Consider the following 26,098-nt stretch of genomic DNA (forward strand, 5'->3'; position numbering starts at 1 on the left):
AAATGTATTATTCTGTCCAGCTTGGGACATTTGTATAGGCTATCGCTTTATCCATAGGGAAACAGGGAGAATTGGTGCACTCCCTGTGTTCTTAGAAGCAACCTTCACACTCCCTTGTGTCGGCTGGTGCAGAGATACCAGAAAGAGTGACTCAGCATCTCTCACAGCAGACACAAAGAGCCAGCTGCAATGACTACACCATGTTGTGCAAGAGGTTTGCAGGATTTATGACTGCTGCTTTAGTCCCTGATGCTGCAGATGCACAGCTTTTCCCAGGTGAGGCACAGGAGGTCAAGACTTGGGGTGGGGGAGGGAGGGAGGAGAATATCTGGATCCTTTTTTTTCTGAAACCCTTAGAACGCCTCCTGCACAGAGTGGGTGACAGTTCTGAACTGCAAAGCAATTTAATAGAAACACACCCTTGTACAGTATAGACCCATAACAGCGTGTATTTGGCCAAAGATGCTGATGGCTGTAGTAAGTACAGTCAGCTTTACACTGCAGGTTCAACAGCACCAACCCAGATACAAGAGACCCCCAACTGTTCTAGACAAGGACAATAATTTATTCTTTTCAAGATAAAAAAATAAAATCATCCATGACTTTTTTTCCCCCTAGAACACAAACGAATACTTACATTTTTTTCATATTCATACTCATTTGCAGAAATTCCCCCCAAAATACCAACTGATATTTGCATTCATACAAACCAGTAGGTTTCTATGTGAGCAGGGCGGACAGTCAAACAAAAAAAATGTGATCTGCAACAACAGCTAGCTTGGATTCTTTCTGTTGCTGCACAGCGTTATCGGTAATAGATACGGTAGGTAAAGTTCCAACGATATGCCTTCGGTCGGGAATACTTGCGAAGATCTTCCAGGAAGGAGTATTTACCACGAGAGGGAGCTCTCAAGCAGCCAGAGAGCTTCAGCAAACTGCAGAGGAAAGCATGTCAGAATCAGGCAACAGCCAAAAAATTCGGTCACCTTTATCCCGGCATTTGAGTGCAGATAAGTGCAGAAAAAAAACCATTTTAAACTATATGTACGTAAATGCCTGTATTTGTTAAACAACATCTGTGTAAAGAAAACTTCCTCTTGTCTTGAGAAAGAACCCTTCAACTTCTTACCTGAGAAAACCTTCTGTGATCAATACTGGTAATTAATGTCAGAGTTCTTCAAGTAGTAAATGACTGCTGAGTCTGTCCTATTTATAGCAGGGCTTGCATTACAAAAACAAAAGCAAGCCAAACAAATCAGACTATAAATGTTTTTCTGTTTCCCTTCTAATTCCCATGTAGTGAGAAGTGGGTTGCTTTGTGCAAATGGGGGCAGAGTCTGGCACTGCACTAGTGTTACTAGGATGGGTATCACTGCACTGCCTGGTTTGTAAAGTTGTATCTGTGTGATGAGAAAGATGACACTCTGCACATTTCTTCATATTCTTCAGTGCATTCACTGTCTTGCAATCTTCCTGCAGATAATAAAAATGCTGGGACTTATTTTGCAAGAACAGAGATTTTGCCATTCCAAGGCCAAAATGCACCCAGCTACACGTCCCTTGATACTGCTGTGCAGTACACTGTGTGCTCACTAGTTTTTACTTTTCAGGTCAGATGAAACAAATATTTTGGATTCTTTCCTAGTTCTTTCATACTGCTGTTACAAACAGTAGCATGACAATACAGAGGTAATTGCATCTACATTGAAGTAGTTCTCACAGGTATTTTAAATACAAATTTAATCAATTTATTAAGTTTAAAAATTTAGAAAATTTTATATTGATGGACTATTACATTGAGCTATTGCATCCCAAATTTTTTTCCAGCATGACATGAAATCATTATACACCAACTAAGCTTTTACACACAACACTGGCATACTATATTCCACCACAGAAATTTAAAGATATAAAAATATAATTGATAAAGGTCTCGCAAACTAACTGGCTGCACAAGAGATGCAATCCTTTGCTTGACAAACCACAGTTAAATACTTATACCACTAGAGACAAACACCTCTGTCACCGTGCAAAGAGGACATAAAGGATACTAAGTTACGTAGCAGTGCTTTGAGTAATAATATAAGGCATGGTAGACTAATATGATAAAAGAGAAGTGGCAACTTACACGTTAATTCTGACACTATTTTTTATGACCCATAGTTTTTCACTTGTTCTTCCTTCTCTACATCATATGAATCAAGAAAATTAACAAATGACTCATAAAAGATTTATCAGGGTGAATTATTTAATTGCAGCGTCTACATGTTAAAACACATTTGACAATAAGGAACAAATTAATGTCTCGGAGTAATCCAGTAATCAGGCATTGGTATGATTTCCCCTCACACCCCATTTTTGTAATCAAATGAACTTAGTATGTACAAGAAAAATACCAGATTATTAGTTTCAGCTGCTGTTTTACAAATAAGCATATGAGTGCGATCTCTATTAAATATGTAATTTCAAGAACATTCATGGCACAAGCTGAAATGTAGCAGAGTTCACCGAGTACATTTTTAATATGGTTACATTTAATTTATCTTTAAGGCCTTGTGAGAAAAATGGGCAATACTTCAACTAGCTTGGTACATATATTGCAACATCATCATCATCAGAATGTTCCTTCATGACTTATTTATTTATTTTCAGAAGATATTTATTACTTCATTATTCTGATATTATTAATCTCAGAAGGAGGAATTGAAATGATTCTTAAAAGTTATTAATGGTGATAAATTCAGCTTGAAAAGATGCACATCATCCTTTTGCAATTAACGTAACAAAATATACAAAATAAATATCTATAAAACATGGATAACAAAACCTGCCACTTTTCTGCTTAAAATAGCTTACAAAATATGGCAGTATTTTACCCGCTGGTAGTATTTAAGAAAATTCTCAATGTACTTATCTCCAACCTATAAACAAGTAAAAGCCTATGGGTATTCCAGAAGACATTAAAAGGTAGTATATGACTGAAGGACACCACCTCCAAGATGCAATCTGAACATTTGCTTCAAGTTACCAAGGTGGAACAAGATGTAGAAGTGCTGTCCCAGCTGCTGAGGCATCCAACAGGAAGGACAACTTTCTCATGGATTTCTTGAGTGTCAACCTAGGCTACATAAAGTGTAATTTACCAGAGCTTTCTGAGTGACTCATGTTTAAATTCACTCTTTTTTTTTTTATGGCCTATGTTCGCTATTTGTAATAAAGAGACCTTTTTATCAGGGAGTTTTTAGGGGATTTTTATGGTTCTTTCAGAGATGGGGTTATAGCTTCTCTGTGGGAAGGATTTCTCAGAAGGGGAAGTCAGTCCGTGGAAGTAGCTTTTCTGCTGGAATGACTGACAGGCTCGTTACAGAAGACCCATAACTAGGTTGCATGAGATCCCATTCTAGTTTTCTGCTAGGCAGGGAAGGAGGGTGGAAACAGAGCCTGAAGCACAGTATGAGCTCTCTTATCAGTCAAAGGAACGAAGAGCACGGTATCCTCCCTCCCCAGCCCGTGTGTACAATTCTTGCCTTTTTCAGAACAGGAGGATACGTGTGATAATTGTGCAGCGCAGTCGTATGGGATGGGGGTGTAGGAACAGGTTTGGTGCGCAGTTCAGGTTGGAAACGCGCCTCACTGGATTAGTGTCGCTTACCTCAGCTCCTGCTGTAATTGCCCTGGTTGCTGGCAAGTCACAGGGAGAAGACGGAAGAAAATTTTGATTCTCCATTCAATTACTACAGGGCTTAATTGCTTTACAAAATATTATGCATCGTACAAATACACAAGAGTAGTGGATTTATGCTCACATGCTTGCATACCAAAAAGAAGATTGCATTCCAAAGGAAGCAATCTCCTTAACTGAGAATAAGAGGCTTGAGTGAAAATGCCTTCTTTTTGGAGCCTAGCCCACATCCCTAGGTATAAAGTCCACCAGGACCTTGTGAGAACATCTACAACAAAACCGTGTCATTTGTCCTAGCTGGGGGTCTGCTCTAAATTCAGTGTTGGAGTGCTACTTCTGCCTTGCTAAAGTAGGAAATGAGCAACTAGAAGCCCTATTTGGCAAATCAAAATGCTATTTGTTTGCAGAGGAAAAAATAAAGAAACATTTATTTATCCCACAAAAAAAAAAAAAAAAAAAAGATAATTCTTCTCAGTGCTAAGATTTCAAATGAAATTGCCTTGATCTTATCAAGCACCTCAGTGATGAAAAGGCTACCAATTTTCTGCTGTTACATCAATAACAGTACATCAAACAGTGTATCAATAATCAATACAGTATAGAAGCACTAGTTATGTCAGGCAGTAACGGGATGAAATACAGTAGTCTAATCCTCTGATTTTACAGTGAGGCAATTATTTTCTACTGTTTTCTAAGAAAACACTTACTATGTGAAATGGGGGAAAAAAAATAAAAAGGCAGGCCATATATCCCAGCATGACTTTTTGCCCTTAACATAGCTTCATGATGTCGTCTCAGCGTTGACAAAATAGTTTCGATATTTCAAGTGTGTTTCCTATTATACTTTGCCCTTCCCCTCAGCTTCAATGCTATTCACAGCAACTAGATTACCTAATCAGTATATTTGCTTTGAATCAAGAGAAATTGAAAAAAGCTTGTACCATGAGCTTTACCCTCTCTTTTTGCTTAGGATTTTATTTCTTCAGAGACTAACATTAAATCGGACCATAATGAAAAGCAAATATTATATCACTTGGGGTTTTGTTTTTGGAAAGTTGTTGGACAGGACAGTAACTGTTCACAGTTGTTGATACTTCAAGAGTTCCGTATCATCTGCTCAGGTCTTTTCTACTTAGCCAATGTTACTAGATCAAGTTATTTTCAAAACTTTCACAGCAAAAAATTTGATTTTCAAACTTACAACACCAGTGAATCAAATTTGAGTGCACTGAAAAAAACCCATAGCAAACCAGTTTCATTTTTCTGATATTTATTTTTCCATTTCCAGAAGTTTCTAGGGTTCCATTTTCCTATAAAAGCAACCTGTAATTCCACACAGTTTTCATAATCTATCTTCGTAAATGACATTGCACACACAGGATGAGAACTATTCAGCTCCATCCAAAATTACATTTTTTTATATGTGCACAGTGAAATCAAATCTATCGTGAAAACATGATGAGCAGTCTGTAATATTTTTGTAAGATTATAATAATCTCAAAGTACAATACATACATTTCTGTTTTAAAGGCATCTTTAATGTTTTTAACCATCACCATTACTGTAATGCCTAGGGATTGATGAAGCATGGGATCCTCAGTTTGCCACATACCACCAAAGTCAACAAAAGGCTGCTTGTGGTCTTGCCTCCTGCCATGCCTGTGGATGGAGATCTCTTTGTTGTTTTGTTTTTTTTTTTTTTCCAGATCAGTGAGACAGAAGGAAAGTGTAAAATTCCTGAGAATGGAATTTGTGAGAAGCAGGCAAGTAGGAACACTCTAGTACCAATTTAGTTTGGTTTACACTGCTGTGAAACAGCATTTGCAGGTGTGGTTCCTCAGCTTATACCTGTCTAAATCCTGCAGCAAATGAAGGGAGTACCCTGCTTTCCTGCAGGCTCACCCTTCTCCAGTGTTAAGACTAACGAGGCAAATGAGACAGTCAGACTGCGCTGTCTTGAAACTAAGCTGAAGTTTCACGACACAAAGGCTGTTATTGAATGAGGTCCCACCAGCCTCTGTCTGGCCCATCCAGCTTCCAGCTATCTGCTTCTTCTTCCCCTGCTCCAACTCTGGCTTAACCTCAGAGTGAGAAAATTTAGGAACCTGAATCAGCAAAAAGCTAGTTACATGATAAAAAAGGGAGAAAAATGAAGAAAAATATTATCTCCCTGAACTGTTTACGTTGAATAAACACTACCTCTGTAAGGAAGGGAAGAACTGTATATATGACAGCAGGGGAAGAAAACGACTGCCTGTAACAACAGTGGCTTCCAGTTTAGTGTAAGGTGAACCCTCACAATATCGGAGGGGCAGGAGACCAATATTGCTACCCATTGCCATTGACAGGTGTTGTTACACTTCTCATCTTCTGAATCCTGTGCTTCCGCCCATAGGATCGAAGAGCCAGCCCAGCTCACTGACTCCAACTCTGTAATTTAGCCCATATTAAATCAACCCAAGTGGTCAGTGCATGCAGGGTCCAGCACAGGGGTCAAGCAGAGCAGCTTGGGTATGAGGAGGGGGAAAGTGATCTCCTTGCCTTTCCTTTCCCCGCATGTGAAAGCCACAACAATACCTTCAGAGGCCTGAGAGGCCACACGAACACATCCCAAGGCAGAGGGAGGGACAGAACAGAGCTGCCTTTCCCTTCTCTAACATCAAAGGGACCTAGAATAGTTGAAACTGATCCTAAAACAACACCTGAAGTCACATCACAGCCCACTAAAGGGTTTCTGTCAACTCCTGGCAGTCTCCATGTGGGTCAGCCATGCGGGGGCTTTACTTGGGAAGTTACCAACTGCGAACTTCTGTGTGCAGTTCTGGGCTGCTCAGTACAAGACAGACAAGGAGCTACTGGAGAGGGTCCAGTGGAAGGCCACAAAGATGAATAAGGGTCTGGAACATCTTTCTTATAAGGAGAGACTGCAGGAGCTGGGCCTGTTTAGTCTAGAGAAGACTGAGAGGGGATCACACTAATGCATATAAGTAACTCAAAGGTGGGTGCCAAGAGGATGGTGCCAGATGCTTTTCAGTGGTGCCCAGCAACAGGATGAGGAGCAACAGCCATAAACTAAAACACGAGTTCCACCTCAGATGAGGAAGAACTTCTTTCCATGGAGGGTGGCAGAGCACTGGATCAGGCTGTCCAGGGAGGTGGTGGAGTCTCCCTCTTTGGAGACATTCAAAACCTACCTGGACTTGTTCGTGTGTAACCTGCCCTAGGTGACCCTGCCTTGGCAGGGGGATCAGACTAGATGATCTCCCGAAGTCCCTTCCAATCCCAACAATTCTGTGATTCTGTGTAAATAATGGCACAGGAAGTCCGGTGGGTTGTGCTGGATTTCTGGAATAGCACTGAGCACCCACATGTTACGCAGCTCTGAAGGGAATAACCCATGTCTCTCTGGAGTGCTACTGAACACCGGATGCCGGACCCCATTTTGCGGACAGCAGAGCTGCAGGTCCAACCGCGCTCGGCGTACCGGGATGGTTCCGCGGGGGCCTCCCCCCTCACACCTGAGCACGGAGCAAGGCGAGAGAGGCTGCAGGGCATCGCTGGGCAAAGCCGGGACAGCGCTGGGAAGGGGAAGACAGGCAAGGAGGGAGGAAAGCGCCCGAGCACCCCGGCACCGCTTCCCCTGTTTCTCCAACACTTCTCCATTCTCCCCAGGGCACCGGGCTGGCACCGCGGCGAGCAGCGCATGCGCCTCCCGCCGCCGGCGGACACGACCCGCAGGGGTCTGGCCGGGGCAGTCGGCGGGAGGGCGTGCTGTCCAGCTGTCCATCCGTCCATCCGTCCATCCACCCATCCATCCCATCCCATCCCATCCCGCCGCAGCGCGGGGCGGGACGCGCAGCCCGGGCGCGCGCTCTCCCAGGGGAAGCGGGAGCCGCGGCGGGAGGCGGGGCCGCGCGGGCCACGCCCGGTGTGTGTCCGCCTGGCGCCGGCCGGGGCGGCAGCGGCGGCGGGAGGTGCAACTTCAACGGGACGGAGGCGGCGCCGCCGCGGCAGAGCCCGGTGGGGGGGGGGAGTGGAGCGCGGCGGGGCGTGAGCGGCTCCGAGGGGGACTCGCCCGGTCCGGCCCGCAGTGGAGGGGAGCGAGAGGCTCTGAGACCCGCCGCGGCGAAAGTTTGGGAGGCGCCTCGCGGGCGGGCAGGAGGGGCCGGAGGCCGCGGCGCCAGGAGCATGAGAGGTCCGCGCCGGCCTCGCCGGTGCCCGTGAGCGGCGGCCCAGGAATCGCTCCTCCCGCGGGAACCCCCTGAACCCGCGGCCGGGGTGCCTGCGAGCCCCTCCAGCCGCAGCGCCTGTTCCCGGGCTCGATTTCCCGTCCCCTGGCGGGGGAAGAGGAGGGGCGGCGGCGGGAGCCCTGCCGGGATCCCTCGGGACGGCGCGGAGGCGGCTGGAAAGCCCCGCGCCCCAGTAGGCGGCTCCCGCCGAGCCCTCCGACCGCCGCAGCCCCGCGCTCCCTGCCCGCCGGAGGGTTCGCCCTGCGGGGAGAGGAGGCGGCCGCCCGTGTGCGCATGGGGGCGGCGGGCGCGGGGCCGGGGCGGAGAGCGACGGGAGAGGCTCCATGAGGACGGCGGCCCTGTCTCTCCCCCCTCCGCCGCCCGCCCTGCCCTGGCCGCGCTCCCGACCCTGAGGCCGCTCGCCTCGTCTCCGAAAAACTTTTCCGCAGCGTCCGAAGATGGAGCCTGCCGGCATGGATTATTTCTGCGACCAGGTACAGCAGAAGGACGTGGGCCGCAGGATGCAGGTCGGCCAGGAGCTGCTGGAGTACCTGAGCGACCCGGCGAGGTCCCCCGATCTGGAGCAGGACCAGCAGCGCCTCGATAAAGTGATCGACGAGTTAACAGCGTGGGTCAACTCCAGTAATTTTAAGGTAAGGCTGCTCGGCGGGGCTTGGTGCGGGAAGACCATGATTCATCATGGTAGGGGAGGTTCAAAACCCCGGATTACTTTTTAATCAGGTAAGAGCAGAAATAAAACTACATTTGTACCAGTTTTATCCCTTCATCCACAAAGGGAAATTCCAAAATTTTGAAAGGGTGGTGAACGTTTACTTGTTTCTATTCCTCTGTCCTAAAAGAAGCAGTAATGGGTTTTTTGGTTTTGCTTTTATCATTGGCTAAACACCATTGGTGTTTTGGTTTTGTTTTGTTGTTTTGGTTTTTTTTTTTTACACACAACGTTAAAGAAGCACACCCGCAACTGTAATACTCGAGTTGTGTTTCTTATTCAGAAACAAGATAGGTGGTGATTATTTTTTATTTTTTTTTCGGTACCACTCCCATTCCGGGGTCTCTGTACTTGGGTGTAATGTTTCATGGGATTGCCATCGTTTTCTGCAGGCCGTAAAGAGTGGTGTTTCACGGGATCTGTATCGCGCTGTGTTGTATTTCATATGATTTAATGAATAATTGGCTTCTTGGGGTTCCCACTGTAAGTTTTAAAGTTGTTTATGTCGTCTTTAGGTGACTTTCCCGAACGTGGGAAGTTCTACGGTATCTCTACGGCAGCCCGATGATGACTCACGTTTCGCTTTTTTCTGTGTGCGTGTGTCTTTTAGGCTGAGCCGCAGGGAAGCAGCGGTCGCGCCCGCCCGCACAGTGTAACGCTCGCGAATTGTCCTGACGTCGGTCAGCCGAGATAAGGCGATTGACGGCTCAGTTTTATTGCCAAGGACGATCGTGTGTTCGCACCGGCGGTTTTGTAAATTTCTTCTTTTTTTTTTTTTTAATTTTTTTTTTTTTTTTTTGCCCCCCCCCCCCCCCCCCCGCGCGGTGCGGCCGGGGCAGGTCCGCGCCGCCGCCGCCTGGGGGCGCTGCTGGGCCGCGCTCGGGCCAGACCCGCCCTGCCCGGCCCTCCTCTGCCTTCCCGGGCCACTCGCACTTCGGACCTTTTAAACTCCCGGCGCTGAGCTTATAGTCGGGCTTTTTCTGTTTTCCGACACTCAGGGCAGTATGTTCCTGAAACGGGTATATATATATATTTTTTTTTTTTTTTTTTTATTTGGCACGTAGCGCTTCTGAGTTTGAGCTCTGAAAATAAATAAGGCTTAACTCCATTTGCGCACACGATTTATTTGTTTTGGAAGCGTGTTTGTCGTAAAAGGTCAGGTTGGCTTGAGGAAATAGCGTGTGTTGGACAAATACAATTTATTCGCCTTTAAATTCATCGTCTGAGGACAGTTGTTGGGGGTAATTGATTACTGTGAAGCCTAGACAGATCTCTAAAAATACCCTTCTACTTGAAGAGGGCTATCTACTTAACAGTATAACGTAAAAGTCTCTTTCTGGACTTATAATTTGGCAGAATTGGGCATTAATACTGGAAAGTTGCTTTTTGAAGTGAATTTTTCATAGTGTAAGACATTTTGCTTGTTGTTGATGTAAGGTGACAGAACTCCTTAGCTGTTAGGATTTTAGGATGAATGAGGACTACTCAGTACTTTACAAGTTTAAGTCACAGAATAGTTGGAGTTGGAAAGGAGATCAGCTAGTCAAACCCCCCTGCTAAAGCAGGTTCACCTACAGCAGGTTGCACGGAATCACAGCCAGGCAGGTTTTGAATATTTCCGGAGAAGGAGACTCCACAACCTCTCTGGGCAGCCAGCCTGTTCCAGTCCTCTGTCACCCTCAAAGTAAAGGAAGCTTTCTCTCATATTCAGATGGAACTTTCTGTGTTTCAGGTTGTGTCTGTTGCCCCTTGTTCTGTCGCTGGGTACCACTGAAAAGACTCGTGCAAGATGAGTGTATTACAAGTTCTAAGGTTTTAAGAAATAGCTTGCATAATAGTTAAAGTATTTTTGTTATGTCTTTTCTATGTCCGCTTACTGGTGGCTCTGTATACATACAGCATTCTATTTCAAAGCATGTTATAGCATTATATTAATGGCAACACCACAACATATTGGGTGTTTTGCTCATGATCAGTTCCAGTGTTCCTGGCTGCAACTGCCAGCATGTGCTGCTTCAAAATGAAAATGAAAAATACTCTGGAAAACTGGTTTGTGTCTTGCAAGTGTGTTTTTTCTTATGCAAGCAGACATGTAACACGTTTAAATGTTACATCTTAATTTGTTATTAAACTTGGGGCCTGAACAATATAAAGGAAAGACTGCCACAGGCTTCTGAGTATTCTCAAGAAAAATACTGGTGATCTGTTTTTTGTTACTGTATTTTTAATAAGTTGTTGGTCACCCTTTCCTTTACTGAGGAATGGATACGTAGAGCACTTGGACAATTCTGCTTATCATTTCTTTCTCCTTGTATCTTGCTAAAGGTCTTAGAGGTCTTCAGAGTTCCAAAGTAGTGAATGCTTCCCTGTTGACATAACTGGCAATATCACAAGCAGTGATAATGGCTGGAGACTGGCTTATTTATCAGAACTGCTGAACTAGATAAATTGGAGATACAAGTGGGGAATACTGGAGAAGGTTTTGAGGGGGAGCATTTTTCCACTCTTGGTGACGGGTATGGATGATGAGGGGATAGCTAATGTGACTTGCCCAGGTTGTGCCATCTTTCCTTCTGTATGAAAACTGTTCTTGCATGCAGTGTGCTCTGCTGACCATACTGGAAAGCGAAGAGGCGTGATCTGGGAGCTCTGTCGCAACTCCTGCCTGTAAAGAGAAAACCTTCCCTCTGATATGCCACTCTAGAAAGTTTTTGCCTCACATAATCAGAAAGGAGAGGATCTGGAGGGAAATGGGAGGGTTGATTTGGCAGACTTGGGAAATGACTGGGAAAAAAGAGAATAGGTGTTCAGTAAACAAGTTGGACTTAAAGATCTTAAAGGTCTTTTCCAACCTAAATGATTCTGTTATTCTAAGTATGGGCTTGTTATGAGCAAGATTGAATTAACTCCTCTCGAAAAGATTTTGGCTAGAAGATGTGCATAATTTAAACTGTTATTGTGGATCTCTTTAGAATGAAAGAATTCCTCACTGAACTGAAAATTGTTTGCTTGGTGATCTGGTTTATTTAATATTGGTTGGGACTGACCTCTCTTCTCCTACAATATAGGGCTTTGGTTTTTTGAGTATCTGTCAATCCCTGTCCTTCCTCCCCAACTGTTTTGCTAAGGGTGTGAGGAATAGGAGTAATTAAATTAAATACAAAGTATAAAAGGTTGAGTGATGGTATTATTCTGTTCATATTTGTTCTCCTCAAGCTCTGAAATACTTGGCAATCTCAGAAAATTGGAACAGTGCTAATGTTTGCATTCAGACTCTGCAGTGAACTTCAAGCAGTAAATTAATTCCCCCTTCTGGGGTTATGGCTACTGATTGATATTTGCTGGTGTTACTGGGTTAACCTGGTTCTTCATCTGTGTATACATGAGTTTTGATTAATACATCTCTTATTTCTCTCTTGTACTTGATAGTTACTTGAAATAATTACAGTATTATCTAACTGTACAGTCTGGTGACTCAAACTGTTCTGTGTCTGGAAATCTGTTTTGAACTTCTGCTGAAGAGATGTGGGATGGAGAAAGACTGCTTTTCAAGTAGAGCCTTGCAAACCTACTCGTCACTGTTAGCATATTGTAATTTTTTTTTTTTTAATTGAATAGTTACCCTCATAAAAATTATTTTTTGAGCAGTAAAACCACCTCTTGGTTCTTTATGCAAATCACACCTGATCAAAAGTAATAAAACCCCATGGTAGTTTCTCAAGGTAATTTTATATAAAAAGAGTAATTAGGAATGTTTGTGACTGTGAGTCACCTTTGAATTTCCTGCCTTTGTGGTCAATATATTAGTTTTTATTCCTCAGCTGCAGTAGAAAAATAATTAATGATTGCTAGTTTTATGTCAGAGCAGCAGTTTGTTTGCCGTGGAAAGAAGAAAATAGTATTTCACACTATCTGTTTCTGATAAGCATGGATAATATGTTTCTTTGAGGCGAATCCTTGGAATTATCTTTTATTCTGTGCTTCCTACAAGAGTGAGATTTTTCTTAGCTTTGTTTGTCTCAACACCAAATACCAAAAGATACTAAAATACCAATAATGTTACTGCCCCATTTTTGTATTTTCTTGGTTTGGCAAGTGTTGATTTTGGTTTGTCTTCAGTTCAACGGAAGGCCAGCAGGAGGAGCTTTCAATTTCCAGAAAGGAAGAGTCGATGTGAACTGTAATTGTGCAAATAGTTAAAGACAGGCGATTAGAATGTTTGTCTGAAGCTCTTGCAAAGAGATAGGAGCAATTATAACTTCATTGACTACATGTATATGTGCTAAGTGCAAGCTAGAATTTAAAATTATTTGAACAAAGTAGAGATACTGAGATCTGAAAAAAAAGAGAGGAGAGTTCAGAGATAAAAAATGTGAGGTTGTACATTTCAGTACAAATAGATGAATGCACAAACGCAGGATGTGGGGTATATGATTAAGTAGCAGACCTTAGGAGGAAAATGTGTGGGTTATTTTGGATCTGAAGTTGAACACAAGCCAACATATGCTACACAAAAGGCAAATGCTGTAGGGAATTGTAGGACTGTAACTTGAAGGACAGAGAAATGGAATAAAAGAGGACCCACCTAAACCTTTACTTTTCAGTTACTATATAGATCCTGGTATTTCCTTGGTCTTTGTCAGTAAATAGTGGTAATTTAAATGTCTTTGGAGGAGAAATGTTTGACTTTGAGCTCTTTGCTGAATTTCATTCTTCCTTTCTTCAAGTTATTTGTTTGATCTTGGCTATGTGGGAGTTAATTCCCTTATTCCTATATAACAAGAATGTGGTTTGATCTGTCCACGTACGAATCCAGTTTTACTTTTCAAACTCAAGGATTCAATTCTGTCTTGAGTAATAATTACTGGTTTTTTTCATATATTATGTATGTCCTGTTCATGGAATGTTAAATCAACTGTTCAATGTTAGCCAAATAATGAAGCAAATCTCCAGAAGACAAGGGACACTAGCAAGAAGTTTTAATTATTTTAAGTTTAATTAAAACCAGTTTTGCCTGGTCTTTAATTAGGAATGTGGAATATGTAGTCTCAAAGACTCGGGCATCTCCTCCAGAGGTGGAATTGACAATTCTCAGTTGTTTTGCAGCTTCAGTTTGTGTTACCCAGCCTAAGTGTAGTCCCCGTTCAAATAGCAGCTCTGCTGCCCCTGTGGCCAGGTGTTCTCTGTCATTCTTGAGGCAATTAGCTTTTTGCTGATGTTGAATTCATTTTCTGGTGTTTCAGCAAGCTGATTTGACTCCTGTTACAGGAGATTTTAAGTGTATCAGATCAAATATACCTGCAAATCGAGAGGGGTAACAGCAGTGTCCCTTTTAGCCTGTGGTTTGATTGATTTGGGCGCAGATAGAGACCCTTTCCAAGGTCTGTGCAGTGTCTAAGAGGAGAGGTGCATCCTTCAGAGTGGAACTCTCAGCAGTCAGTGCATGTGAGCTGTGCGTGGTCCAATCTGCGTTTTTAGCGGCATTGCTGACTCAAGCAGTTTCTCTCCCTGGCCGCGGAATGGGGATGGTGCAGTCACTCCTTCACTGCTCTGAGGCGAGGGCTTGGGAGGCTGCACAGTAAACAGGCTCAGGGAAGAGACCTGGCTGAGAAGATGCTTTCTCTTGTTCATTTGTCAGGCTGGTTTCCTAAAGTGGGTTACTATTCAGCTGCATGAATGCATTTCTCTCCACAGTAGAGGAGCTGGTGCAAAGGTAGGAGTAAGTAGCAGAGGATGGGGATCACTGTATGTTTAATACAGTTTAAATAAAAGGAAGTGGGAAAGGAAATAAGAGACCTTGGGCACAAAAATAATTTTATTCTTCTGGAAGAACGAAGTCCTAAAATAAAGGGGGTTTTGTTTTGCTCCATCAATGTGCTTCAAAAGGCTTTTGAGTATAATTTTCTTCTGGGAGAAAAAAGCTTTCTTTTTTTTTTTCAGTATTTATTATTATTTATAAATACCATACATCTCATTTGTCTTCCTACTGCTTTTAAAGAGGCTCTCTCGACACTTTTTTCACTGCAGCACATGAAGTTTAAGCCAGACAATCTCAAGAGGAAAACAGCTTAAAATGTCAAGTTTGCTGCATTGTATACTTAAGTTTTATGTTCACATCCTTGGAACAATACCTATGAAAAATTTATGACAATAGATAAGAGGAGCATTTAATGTACATGTCAAGCAAACTGTAGATATTCCTGTAATGTCTACAGTTCAGGATCAAGCTGGAGGCAGTACATGAATTTTGTAATATTGATCACTGTATTGTCCACAGAATACAGAACAGTTTGGAGATCATGCTTTCAGTCCCTATGCAAGTCACTTTGAAAGTAATAAGAAATTTTGAAATAACAGAAGGTTGTAAACATTTTTTTCCAGTAACCATTTTGAGTTCTTCAGAATTGGCTAAATGTTTCTTAATTAGTGCGAGGTGAGGGATGATGGGAATGTTAAAGTTCCCAACTTGGGGAAAGGGCATTAAAACATATTTTCATTTTTTTATAAGCTTTAAAATTTTTATGAGAGCATTATGTTTGCTTTTTCTGGCTACAGTACAGGAGAGGTCAACATAACATGGACCTCCCAGAAATCTGCCTGTCAAGAAGGTCCTCTGAAGAAACCAAACTATTTCAGTGCAGAAATACACTCATTAGTCTCTGGATAAACATGGGCAATTCATTCAGCAATCCTCTGGTGGTGGTACTTGGTACTTGGACTGCAATGCTGAAATGTTTTGTGGTTGGTCCTCACAGAATTGTGAAGGGAAGGTTATCAGAAGAAGAAGTTTGATAGTCTCTACCTCTTCTGAGGCAATGCAGGTTGCATCTGATGTGTATTTTTAACAGTAGCGAATCTTGGATACTCTAGAAGACTCTTACCTTGTTGATAGTTGCAAAACATTGTTTTGAAGTGAGTAACCTTGCATTTTTAGATAAAGGAGTCTCTACGTTTGATAATGAACTTGGACTCAAGTTGTTGAGCTTGAAGACTTTGTTAGATTACCAGCAATTCTGTCTCTCTCCTTGCAGTGTGATGTATGTTAAAATAAAATACACACTATTGGAATTGGAAATGTGTCGTTTGTACCCTTGAAGATGAAAGAAACAAGAGAATGGAAATAATGCTTTCTTGTCAGCTAAAATAAGTATAGATGATATGTGGTACCTTCTGCAGCTGGGACTGCAGTTTTGGCTGCTCTCAGCAGAGGCAGCTGCCTAACTGCTGGTAAGTGGCAGGGAGAATGGAGTCTGAAGGTGACATGGTGGGACTGAAGAGCCACATGGGTTGAAGAAATGACCCAGGAAAACAAAAACTTCCTTCTGCCCATGGAACCAGGGGCACTTTTTTTGTATCTGTGCAAGCTTTTGTCTTAAGGGAGGAAATTGAATATGGGTAGATCTCAGAAAAGTGGGCAAGATGGATAGAACTGGACTGGGAAACAGTAAAGGGAGCAAAAAGTGATTGAGCATCCTGTGCAATAGGAGAGCAGAAGTGTATCCAGGAAGATGAGTAGAGAGAACTAAGAATATGGAACTTTAAGAAGCGAAGCACAGGTGACTACATGTTTTTATATCATGTTGAGCTACTTGCAAGGTGCTTGAGATTACTTGAGAATTGAGAATGTGTAGTTTTGGTCTTGGCTGACAATACTTTAGAAAAAAAATCTCCTGAAGTTCTTGCATATGTCTTGTTCCAGCACTGCAGGGCTGGAACAATGCTTGTTCTTGCAGGGCGTAGTTGTTTGGCATGCTCTTTTCTGTTTGTCAGTAATTGTTAGTGATACCACAGCTGTCCCCATGGTGACAGGAAGTGCAGTGCCTTAACTTCATTCTTTGGACTTGCAGATAGTAACCTCTATAATTACCCCATTAGCTTCTCATGACTAGTTCACAGATTGTGATCTGCAGAATCTGTATTTCCATGTACAGTATAGAGATCCTATGACAAGGGCATTCATATTAAGGTCATTTGGCAACTTAATGCAACTAGAGATGGTTTCCTGGTAGTGTCCTGCCCCTAGATAGCCCCCACAGGCATGGGAAATGACAGAATCACAGTAAGCATGCATGGTTATCCAGGTATGGTTTAAAGAACAGTATTTCTTTTCCTAGCGAAAACAGAGGTTATCCAGAGAAGAGCAGGGCCAGTTCTGGAAAGCATGTGTAGAAAGAGAGCTGGAAAAGGAACAAGCTGCAGAGCAAGAATAAGTTCAGTTACTAATCACTGGTTCAATTCATAATTGCATTTTGTTTGAAACATCTTGATTTCACTGAAGAGTCTGGTCCTTTTTTTATCCAGAACAGATAAAATATTTCTCAGTTGGTTTGGCAATTTTGTTGTGGTCTGAGAAGTCAAGGATGGTCCTTAACACTGGGTTGTTAAAGAACAGTTCAACAACTAACCACCTCCAGTTCAAATGAGCCTGAATTTCCCCTATGAACCTTAAAAACAGTGTTTAAATGCTTCAAACAATAGTGAGCTGATGAATCAGTCTTAACATACAAAGGCTCTTTCTAGGGAGCAAGCAGAAGGCTTAATGAATGCAGAGTAAGAAATAAATCCATTGATTTTAATCCCAGAAGGCATTCATCCCTCATTGAAGCTGGTGGGGAAAGAGCAATGATGCTGGTGAAAGGTTTTTCTATTGATAGTGGAGAGCCTGTGTTGGTAAGTGGTCCCACATAGTGTCTCAGAGTTTGGAACCTCTTTGTTGCAGATCAGTTCTGCCTCAGCTTAGGATTCTTTTTTTTTAAATGCTGCTTGTATGGCCCCATATAAATTGTTAAGGGCTCCTTCCAAAGGGCTGCTTGAATACTGCACAGATGATACCTACCAGAAGATGCTGGAACTCAGAGCATTGTGTATCAAAGCAGAGACATGTTAAAACCAATTTACAAAACTAGTAAGAGATAGTTAACTTGCTATACTCTGTAGCTGTGTGGTTCAGCTGACTTGTAATGTGGAATGAGAACCAATTTTGTAGCTAGAGCAGTTTTGCATTAGTTCAGCTTGTGGTCATATCATACTTTCTTACTCTCCAGATATTGTGACTTTTCATAGCTGTTATCTTTCTGAAGTTGCAGACCATAGAGGACTTTGTATGAGCTATAGATCACACATGCATGCCTTGCTGTTTTTAAGTTTCTGAGCAGCACTTGTTCAAAACAGTAGAAATCTTCCAGACAGATTTTAGAAAGATAATCAAATGTGTGGAGAAGAGTGAGAGACTCTGTAACCTTCATAGAAGGAAAGGCTGCTGTTCGGGCATTAATAGACCCCAAAATATTAGCATGGAAAGGTATCTTAAAAGTTGTCACTGGAAGACAAGTCTAAGCTGCGATTCGTAGTCAGGAAACAGAAGCATAGGAAAACAGTGTATATCCAGAATGAATGTCTTATTTCTTTCAGGCATTGTTTTTTTTAGATAGAGATTTTGACTCTGGTTCCATACAGCTTGACAATCTGGAAAATAACATTAAAGGAAACAGTTTGTGGGAAGTCTTGAGAGTACTATAAAAGCTGATTTTTTTTTTTTTTTTTTGGGTCTAAGTAAGTTATTAGTTATAGTATTCTGTTTTCTCATCCTAAGCTGTAGATACAGTCACTTGCTGGTAATATATTAATTTAAGCCAGTGATGCCATCCACTTATATTTGCTATTCTTTGTTCTAGTATGTAATAAAATTGCATCCAAGTAAGTTGTACTAACTTGGAACTAAGTTTTATGCTTCCTGTTTAAAAGAAGATCTATTGTACTAATACTGAATTTATTAAAATCTTCTTAATTATGGAGCTGCTTCTGATCCTAGGTTTTATGGTGGCCTTAATTATCTAGTTTCCTATGGAAACAAGGCTCATGTGATCGTATGTGCGTGGGCCATGTGTATGCACATTCATATCCAGTCAGATTTTTTTTTTGGCTTCTGTCTAGTGTGGACAATCGTGGCAGATAAGGATCTTAAGGAAACAGAGTGGTCCAAGAAAATATGATTTCAAGTTTTATGGAAGTAAATAGCTAATAAAGGGGAGGAATTCTGCTCGTGAGTTCATGGGGAAAAATTTGCAGTGCATGTCTTACTTGAAAATAAAGAGGAGGAAAAGCTGTTGGGAATGCCCAAGCTTCAGGAGATTGTTCCTTTGACAAACCGTTGTTCCATTTGCACCTTCATGGGCAGCAAATTGAGTTAACTACAAGATGTGAAAATGCAAGTTCTGGTGTTCCTAACGAACTATTATAGGAAATTAAAAATGAAATCTTGGAGCAATAGGTAGGATCATTAACAGTGAAAAATGTGTCCTGACATTAAAGTAATTCAGTCTGATAATTTCTGATCGTGTTTTTGTGTCTATATTAGTGGGTATTGTCCTGTCGTCCAGCTTCTGTTCATAGATGGGAAATTCCTCACAATTCCAGTAGTATTTTGAACTTCTTTCTGTTTTCTGTTTTGTTTCGTTGGTTTTTTGGTTTTGTTCTTATTGTTGGTTTTGTTTGCTTTAATTTTTATTTTTTTAATGAACAAATGAGAACGAAAGCTTCCCAAGCTTAACAAGCAGGTGGACAAATGGTACAGTCTGAACTGCTAAGGAAAACAGTATTAGCTTCTGTCAGTTATTTTCTTTTGGGAGTTTGGAAAATGATGTAATGACCTTAGTGGATGAGCTAAGTAGCCAGATTGAAATAAACTCTAAGCATCTGGGAAACCTACTAAACCTTGATTTTGTCTGGGCTTTGTAGCTGAAAATACAAAAACACTGGATTTCTAATTTTTTTTTTTCTGGTTTAAGACAAGACCTGAAAAATCTGAACTACTCTGGTATATGTAAATAAACTTGATCCATTCCAAACATATTCTGGTAACTTTGTCTTAAGAAAAACTTTGAATGAATTATCAGCTCTTTAATTGAAACTTTAATTTAGGTTAAGATACAGTCTTTTCAGAATGCTTGAATTTATATGTCTAATTTATTTGATATATATTCTAAAAAATTCTTTAGTGATCAGTTTTATAACATGTTTATAATTTTGTTTCACCAGGTAGCACTACTGGGATTAGATGTTTTAGGTGCCTTTGTCAACAGACTATCAGGACGCTTTAAAGCCTATATAGGAACTGGTAAGTGAAATATAACTTCTTTTTTAAGACCAAAAAGTAAATGACACTTTCTCCCTTGCCCTTAGCAGCTGAAGTAGAACACGTTGAAAACTGAGCTACTTATAATATTGCAGTAGGCATTTTACTGATGTTGTTGGAATTGCAATAATTGTATAGTAACATATCAGTATTCACTTGTCATGCAGTCACTGATTTCTCTGTGGTTGGGATTTTTTAAAGGTTCCAGGAATGTCTTTTCAGTAATTAGTTTCATGCTGTGTGGTTGCTAACCACTCCCTGAGATGGTCATCTAAAAATTACATTGAAACATAAGTGTTATCTTTGACTTGTGTTAAAGATTGAAGGTTTTACTTGCAGACCACTTTAATCAGAGCCTTATGTCTGCTGAAGCCTGTAGTCTCTGAGGATTATGTGGTCCACCTCCTGTTAGATAACGGACTGTAGCTTTTAGTCATATAAAGTTATTATGGGATGAAAGAAAAGTACTGATTGTTACTCCTGTGTGAAACGTTTACTCGAATGAACTTCAAGTTAAGAGATCCACATGTGCCTGAGCATGAGACAGTTGTTCTGGGAGGTACAAGCAAACTACACTGCTCAACTCATTTTACTGCTGTCCTTGAAAGGAGATAATGATATTAGGGCAATAAAATAACATTGATGTTATATTGCTGGCTATTTTTAAGAGAAGTTTCTAACTTAATGTCCTTTTCCAAAATTTTTGTGAGTTACCTTACGTCATGCTCCCAGATCCCCAGATATCTCAAATTGTCTGTCAAAATTCTATGCTTCATCTTCTTTCCATATCTGCTTTTATAGAGTGCTGCAGAATTTGTGTCTGTTTTGTTGCAGAGTGTTTTTCTTTGGCTGGTTAATTTTGTATTGGAGTGGTGGAAGAGAACTGGAGGCATATTGTGCTGTGCACAATATTGATTTCTGAATAGTCTCCATTTATAGCTACAAACAGTGCTAGGCTTCAGAGTTTCACTCTGTTTTGATTTCTAATTTAGTGGTGTGTAGGACTTAAAATTATACTAACTTTATTAAAAGTTGGAAAGCTTTTAATTTCTTTTTAAGAATAAACTTTGAGAATAGTTTGAAAACACTATCATTTGTTGATATTTTTTGTAGTTTTTTGTCCTAGCAGTTAAGTAGTTTGAGATTATGAGCAAATTAAAGATTTACCTTCCAGTACTTAGTAACATTTATATTAAAAAATCCAGAGTAGTGGCACTGAGTGACCATCAAAAGTGTAATATCAATAGACATCTGAAGCTGTGTATTACAGAAGTATTTTTTAGTTAAACTGAGTAGTAGTGCCTTCAGCTGAAGATGGTCCTCTGAGAATCTCCAGAATCAAGACCTGTAGAGTGCATTGTGCTGAATATGCAAGTTACTGTTGTGCATATCAACTTATATAAAAACTTAACAGACACTGAAATATTAGTCTTACCAAAGGCAGAAAACAATCTTTATTTTAGATGACTTTTTTAAAGATTCTCTTCAGTTGGTAACTGTCTCTCCAAGTCTTATAACAAGACTGGGTTAATTTTCAGTGAAGCAGTAATACAAAAACTTTCGTGTAAGTGTCAAGAGTTTGTATAGCCTAGGGTTTATGAGAATAATTAAAAGCACACTGGTGAACAAGAAGACTGCTTCCTTCACCAAAACTTAAAGAAACAGCAGTTTCCTAAATCATTTCTTGATCAAATAAATATGAATATATTATTTTTTGAAGACAAACATAACAGAACTTTCCCAGGCAATTTAATTATTGCTTTGAAATACTCAAACTATAGTTAACTTCTCACTTATTGCAGTAAGTTATTGTAGGTACTTGCATTTTCACAAAAGATCAGGATTGCACCATGACTGTAGTGAAGGATGATGTATATGTAAAATACTTACTGAGTCTGTTCTCTGCCTTTTTAAAAATACAGTGGATCCTATTTTCTAGGTTAAGTTCCATTTCTATAGCTGTTTTTTTTTTTTAATAAACTACTGGTTTTTTGGTCATAAAAATACCTGGAGCCTTAAATGTATTTTTGTAATAAAGAATGTTACCTTTTGGTGACCCTGAGATGTTTTTATTCGTGACTCAGATCTCAGTAAATGATGGAAGTATAATAACATATGACTGGACTACAGTGTGGCAAAACATATTCCACCCCACCCCACCTCCCCCAGTCCCAATTTAATTTCCTGTTCAGTTATGATGGGGATAGAGTGAAGAGAAGAACAACTAATGTGACTGAGTATTCACCTCCATAAGCGTGACAGGCTTTTGCTATGAAGTGAAAAACACAGATACTTTATTATTATTTCAATCTTTACAGCTACATTTGGGCAAAATCAATACAATAGTTGTAGGACAGATGTTTTCCAAAATTTCAAAGACCATGTTAATTATCTTTGTATTGAAGTATAATGCCTGATAAGAGACTTAAATCAGTTTCCTAGGCAACAATCTAATGTTGCAGTAAATTTCTTCAGAGGTGTTATCCTTTTATGATTAACCACATTGCACATTCTCTGCAGCTGGCATCAGTGTTCTGGAAATCTGGACACACAAATTCAGAATCTTTCTTTTAGCACTTGCAGTTAAGATTCTTGAAAATACTTTGGAAGCAATAAATAGCAGGGTATGTGTTCATTCATGAGATTATGTGTCTGTATTCTGGGACAAATAAAGTAGTGTTTAAGTATTACACCTTTTGATATTTAAAACCACTGCTTGTTCTGTGATTAAAAGAGATTATATAAGAGTACATAATTACCCTGTCACAATCTCTTTTCCCAGGTGATGGCATATAAATAAGAGAATATTAGAATTATAGACGTATGTGTCCATGTGATAAAATTTCTGGGAAAAGTCTTTACACTTGTTTTGTAAAACAAGTGATGTTACTTTGCTCTCTTTGTTATTGTCAAAAGGAATGGGAAAAGAAAAATATAATGAAGGTATATGGAAACTGTTTCCATTTTAATGCAGAGTGTATTATCATGACATTTTTCTGCATATATTGAACTGAATACATTATATTGTTATATGTATACATATATGCATATATTCAACATATATATGAATTGTCCTTTAGTCTCTTATATAACTATATTGTCATTTGCTTTCACATGCAGCCTTACAAGATGTCACAAAATATATTTTGCTTATCTGCAAATTAAAGGAAATATATTTGACAGTTAAACAGATCTCACACAGATACCCAGGTTATATTTGTGAATGTACATATATGTGTAAGTGTGAAATAGGGAGACACATTTTACACAGAAAAACTCCATACGTAAATATGTGTGTATATGTTTAAAGTAATTTCAAATTCTTCTTACTGTAAAAAGAAAGCACAGGGCAAAAATAATTTTGGAAGATAGTTGTAGTGCCGTGTATTGATATGTGAAACTGATTTAAAGTGTTTAAGTTTTTTACCAGATATCTTCAAGAAGTGTTGGAAAAACATTTAAATTAGATTCCTTGGAACAATTTAAATGTTCTCTCGAATTTATAAGCGTGCAAGCGTGGCTGCTCATGGCCTGGATGGCTGAGCACAGAGAGTGGTGGTGATTGGAGGTAAATCCAGATGGTAGCTGGTTTCAAGTGGTGTTCCTCAGGGCTCACTGTTGGGGCTGATTCTGTTGAATATCTTTATCCATAATGTGTACAAGGGGATGGAATGCACCCTCAATCAGTTTGGAGATTAGACCAAGTTGGGCAGGAGCGTTGATCCTGATGGAGGGTAGGAAGGCTCTGCAGAGGGATCTGGAAAGGCTGGTTCAATGGGCTGAGGCCAATGGTGTGAGGTACAACAAGGTCAAGTGCCAGGTCCTGCATTTGGGTCACAGCAACCCCATGCAGCACTACAGGAAAAGGACCTGGGGTGACTGAACATGAGCCAGCAGTGTGCTCATGTGGCCAAGAGGGCCAGTGGCATCCTGGCCTGTATCAGGAGTCATGTGGCCAGCAGGACTAGAGCAGTGATTGTACCCCTGTGCTTGGTACTCGTGAGGCTGCACCTCAAATCCTGTGTTCAGTTTTGGGGCCCTCACTACAACAAAGACATTGAGGTGCTGGAGCAAATCCAGAGAAGGTGATGAAGGGCCTGCAGAAGTCTGATGAGAAGCAGCTGTGGATTATGTAGCCTGGAGAAAAGGAGGCTCAGAGGGAATCTGATTGCTGTCCACAACAACTTGAAGGTTGTAGTGAGATGGAGGTCAGTCTCTTCTCCCAAGGAATAAGCAATAGGACAAGAGCAAGTGGCCTCAAGTTGCCCCAGGGGAGGTTTAGATTGGATATTAGGAAAAATGTCTTCATGAGAGGTGTTGTCAAGCACTGGAACAGGCTGCCCAGGGAAGGGGTTGAGTCACCATCCCTGAAGGTACTTAGGACATGTAGATGTGGCACTGAGGGAGATGGTTTGTGGTGGCCTTGGCAGCGCTGGGTTTAATGGTTAGACTTGATGACCTTAAGGGTCTTTTCTAACTTAAATGATTTTATGTTGCCTGATGTGTTTTAAAGCACTTGTGAGGCCTTGCCACATGCATTAATTTTTTGAGTGATTTGGATTAAAAGCATTTGGTACAAGAAGTACTTTTTTGAGGACACCCAAGTTGTAAATTTTTACTTTTTTTTCTTGCTTAATGGTTGAATTTTTTGGATGGAAAATACTTAAATGTGCAGTTTATTCAAGATGTGACTTTTCAATAAATGGTTTTAATGTGGTATGGAGAAATGCTTTGAACATTCATGAAATCTGTGAAAACCAAAAAATTATATTAGTCTGAGCTACCGTGGATATATATAACATGTAGGAAAACACTGGATATTCCAGATTTATGGCCTGACAGATTTTTATTCTCATTTTTCGTTTTTGTTAATTTCATTAAAATGAATTGAGACTAATGGCATGTTCTACTGGGGATTCAAGGTTACAAATCCTTGCAGAACAAGTAAACATAAAACCTGGAATAATTTGGTTGGAAGGGACCTTTAAGACCATCTGGCCCATGTCTTTGCTTCAAATATGGCTAAACTCAGGTTGTAGAAAACTTTGAAATTAAATAAAATAATTCAAGAAATTGAGTTGCTCAGATAACGTAAAGCAAGCTTTTTTTTAATGTATGTGAGAGAAGTCCTGTCTCAAGGATGCCCTGTTGCATCTAAATGCAAGTCATGTGTTTGTCTGATATTGCTGTTTCATTTTATAGCTTATTGACCTCAGGAAAAGCCGTTTTGCATTGTTGTTGGATTTTCTTAAACAATAAAATGTGGACAATTTCAGATTTTTTTTTTTTTTTAGAAAAGACTTTTAGAGGACAGTCCATTATTTTATTTGTATTTTTTTCCTCCATAACATCTGCTTTTATATTTTCAAATTTATTAAAAATATGAACTTACTGCAGCATCTCAGAAAATCCTTAAATTTTCTTTGGTTCCCTCTACAGTTAATGGTCACAGCTAATGGTCATAACTGATTTAAGCTGCGACTTCTTTTCATCTTGGTGACAAATTCTCTAAAACTTTAATTAAAAAAAAAAGAAAAAATCTATGCAGCCTTTCAGTGCTTTTTTTTTTTCTGTCCTGACTGGCTAGCACTGAAATTTTTTTAGTAGTGAGGATGAATTTTTCCTGAAGTGATCCATGTTTGAGCGATAGGCTGTGATTCAAAGTACCAACTGCTTGCTGCCCATGGAATTTTGACTGTATGACACCTAGAAATGAAGTGCTGCTAGATCAGAGTCAAGAAATCCTAGCCTTTCTGGGTTTCTGTAGGATTCTAATTAATATTAGTTCTCTAAAAAACCTAGCCTAGATCTTAGCCTAGAGCTAAGAATATTTCAGAAGATGGCATGAACATTTTTTTCTTTACCTTCTGGTTTTCTTTCTGGTCTAATACATCTCTTGCAATTCTCTTGTCGTGTTCCCGAGACTGACACCTTGATAGATTCATGAATGTATCATATTAAAAAATGTGTTTGTTTTTTCCCCTCTGCTGCTGATGATGAAAAGTATGTCTCATTAATCTCATTAATGCTTTTCTTAATTAGCTCCTAGAGACCCCAAAAAGCTCATTATTAATGTCTGAGATGGCTTTTGATTAAACTGACTGTGACCTGGACTTTATATTGAGGAGGGGAGCAGTGAGGACCTCTCTGAGAGTCTGCTAATGGTTCTTTGCTTAGAAGTAGCCCTTGGCCACATGGATCTGTCAGTCTCAGCCTGTTGGTGGCCCCGTAGGAGCCCCTGTAGGATTCCATTATCTCCTGTGCATCTTGCCCAGAAGAACAGAGACTGCTCTAATTGCGGAGGCAGCTGTTTCCTTCCCTCC

At 40.6% G+C, this 26,098-nt stretch overlaps 1 protein-coding gene across 31 annotated transcripts in view; it reads left to right on the forward strand.

The window, feature by feature from the left end:
- The first annotated feature begins 234 nt into the window (after positions 1 to 234).
- CLASP2 (cytoplasmic linker associated protein 2) overlaps positions 235 to 26,098 on the forward strand; it is a 151,358-nt gene continuing 125,494 nt past the window's right edge. For 5 of the 31 annotated variants that reach the window (XM_027655796.1, XM_027655797.1, XM_027655801.1 and 2 more), the window contains exons 1-2: positions 8,103 to 8,564; positions 19,679 to 19,757. In XM_027655796.1, the coding sequence (XP_027511597.1) occupies positions 8,370 to 8,564; positions 19,679 to 19,757 (274 nt within the window). In that variant the 5' untranslated portion in view covers positions 8,103 to 8,369. Of the gene's footprint in view, positions 277 to 8,101; positions 8,565 to 8,591; positions 8,653 to 9,630; positions 9,661 to 12,214; positions 12,233 to 19,678; positions 19,758 to 26,098 lie in introns of those variants that run through there. The other 26 variants (XM_027655809.1, XM_027655819.1, XM_027655824.1 and 23 more) reach the window with 13 other exon arrangements.

This window comes from Corapipo altera, unplaced genomic scaffold (assembly GCF_003945725.1).
Source record: "Corapipo altera isolate COAL_440 unplaced genomic scaffold, ASM394572v1 59, whole genome shotgun sequence".
In the NCBI taxonomy this organism is placed as follows: Eukaryota; Metazoa; Chordata; class Aves; order Passeriformes; family Pipridae; genus Corapipo; species Corapipo altera.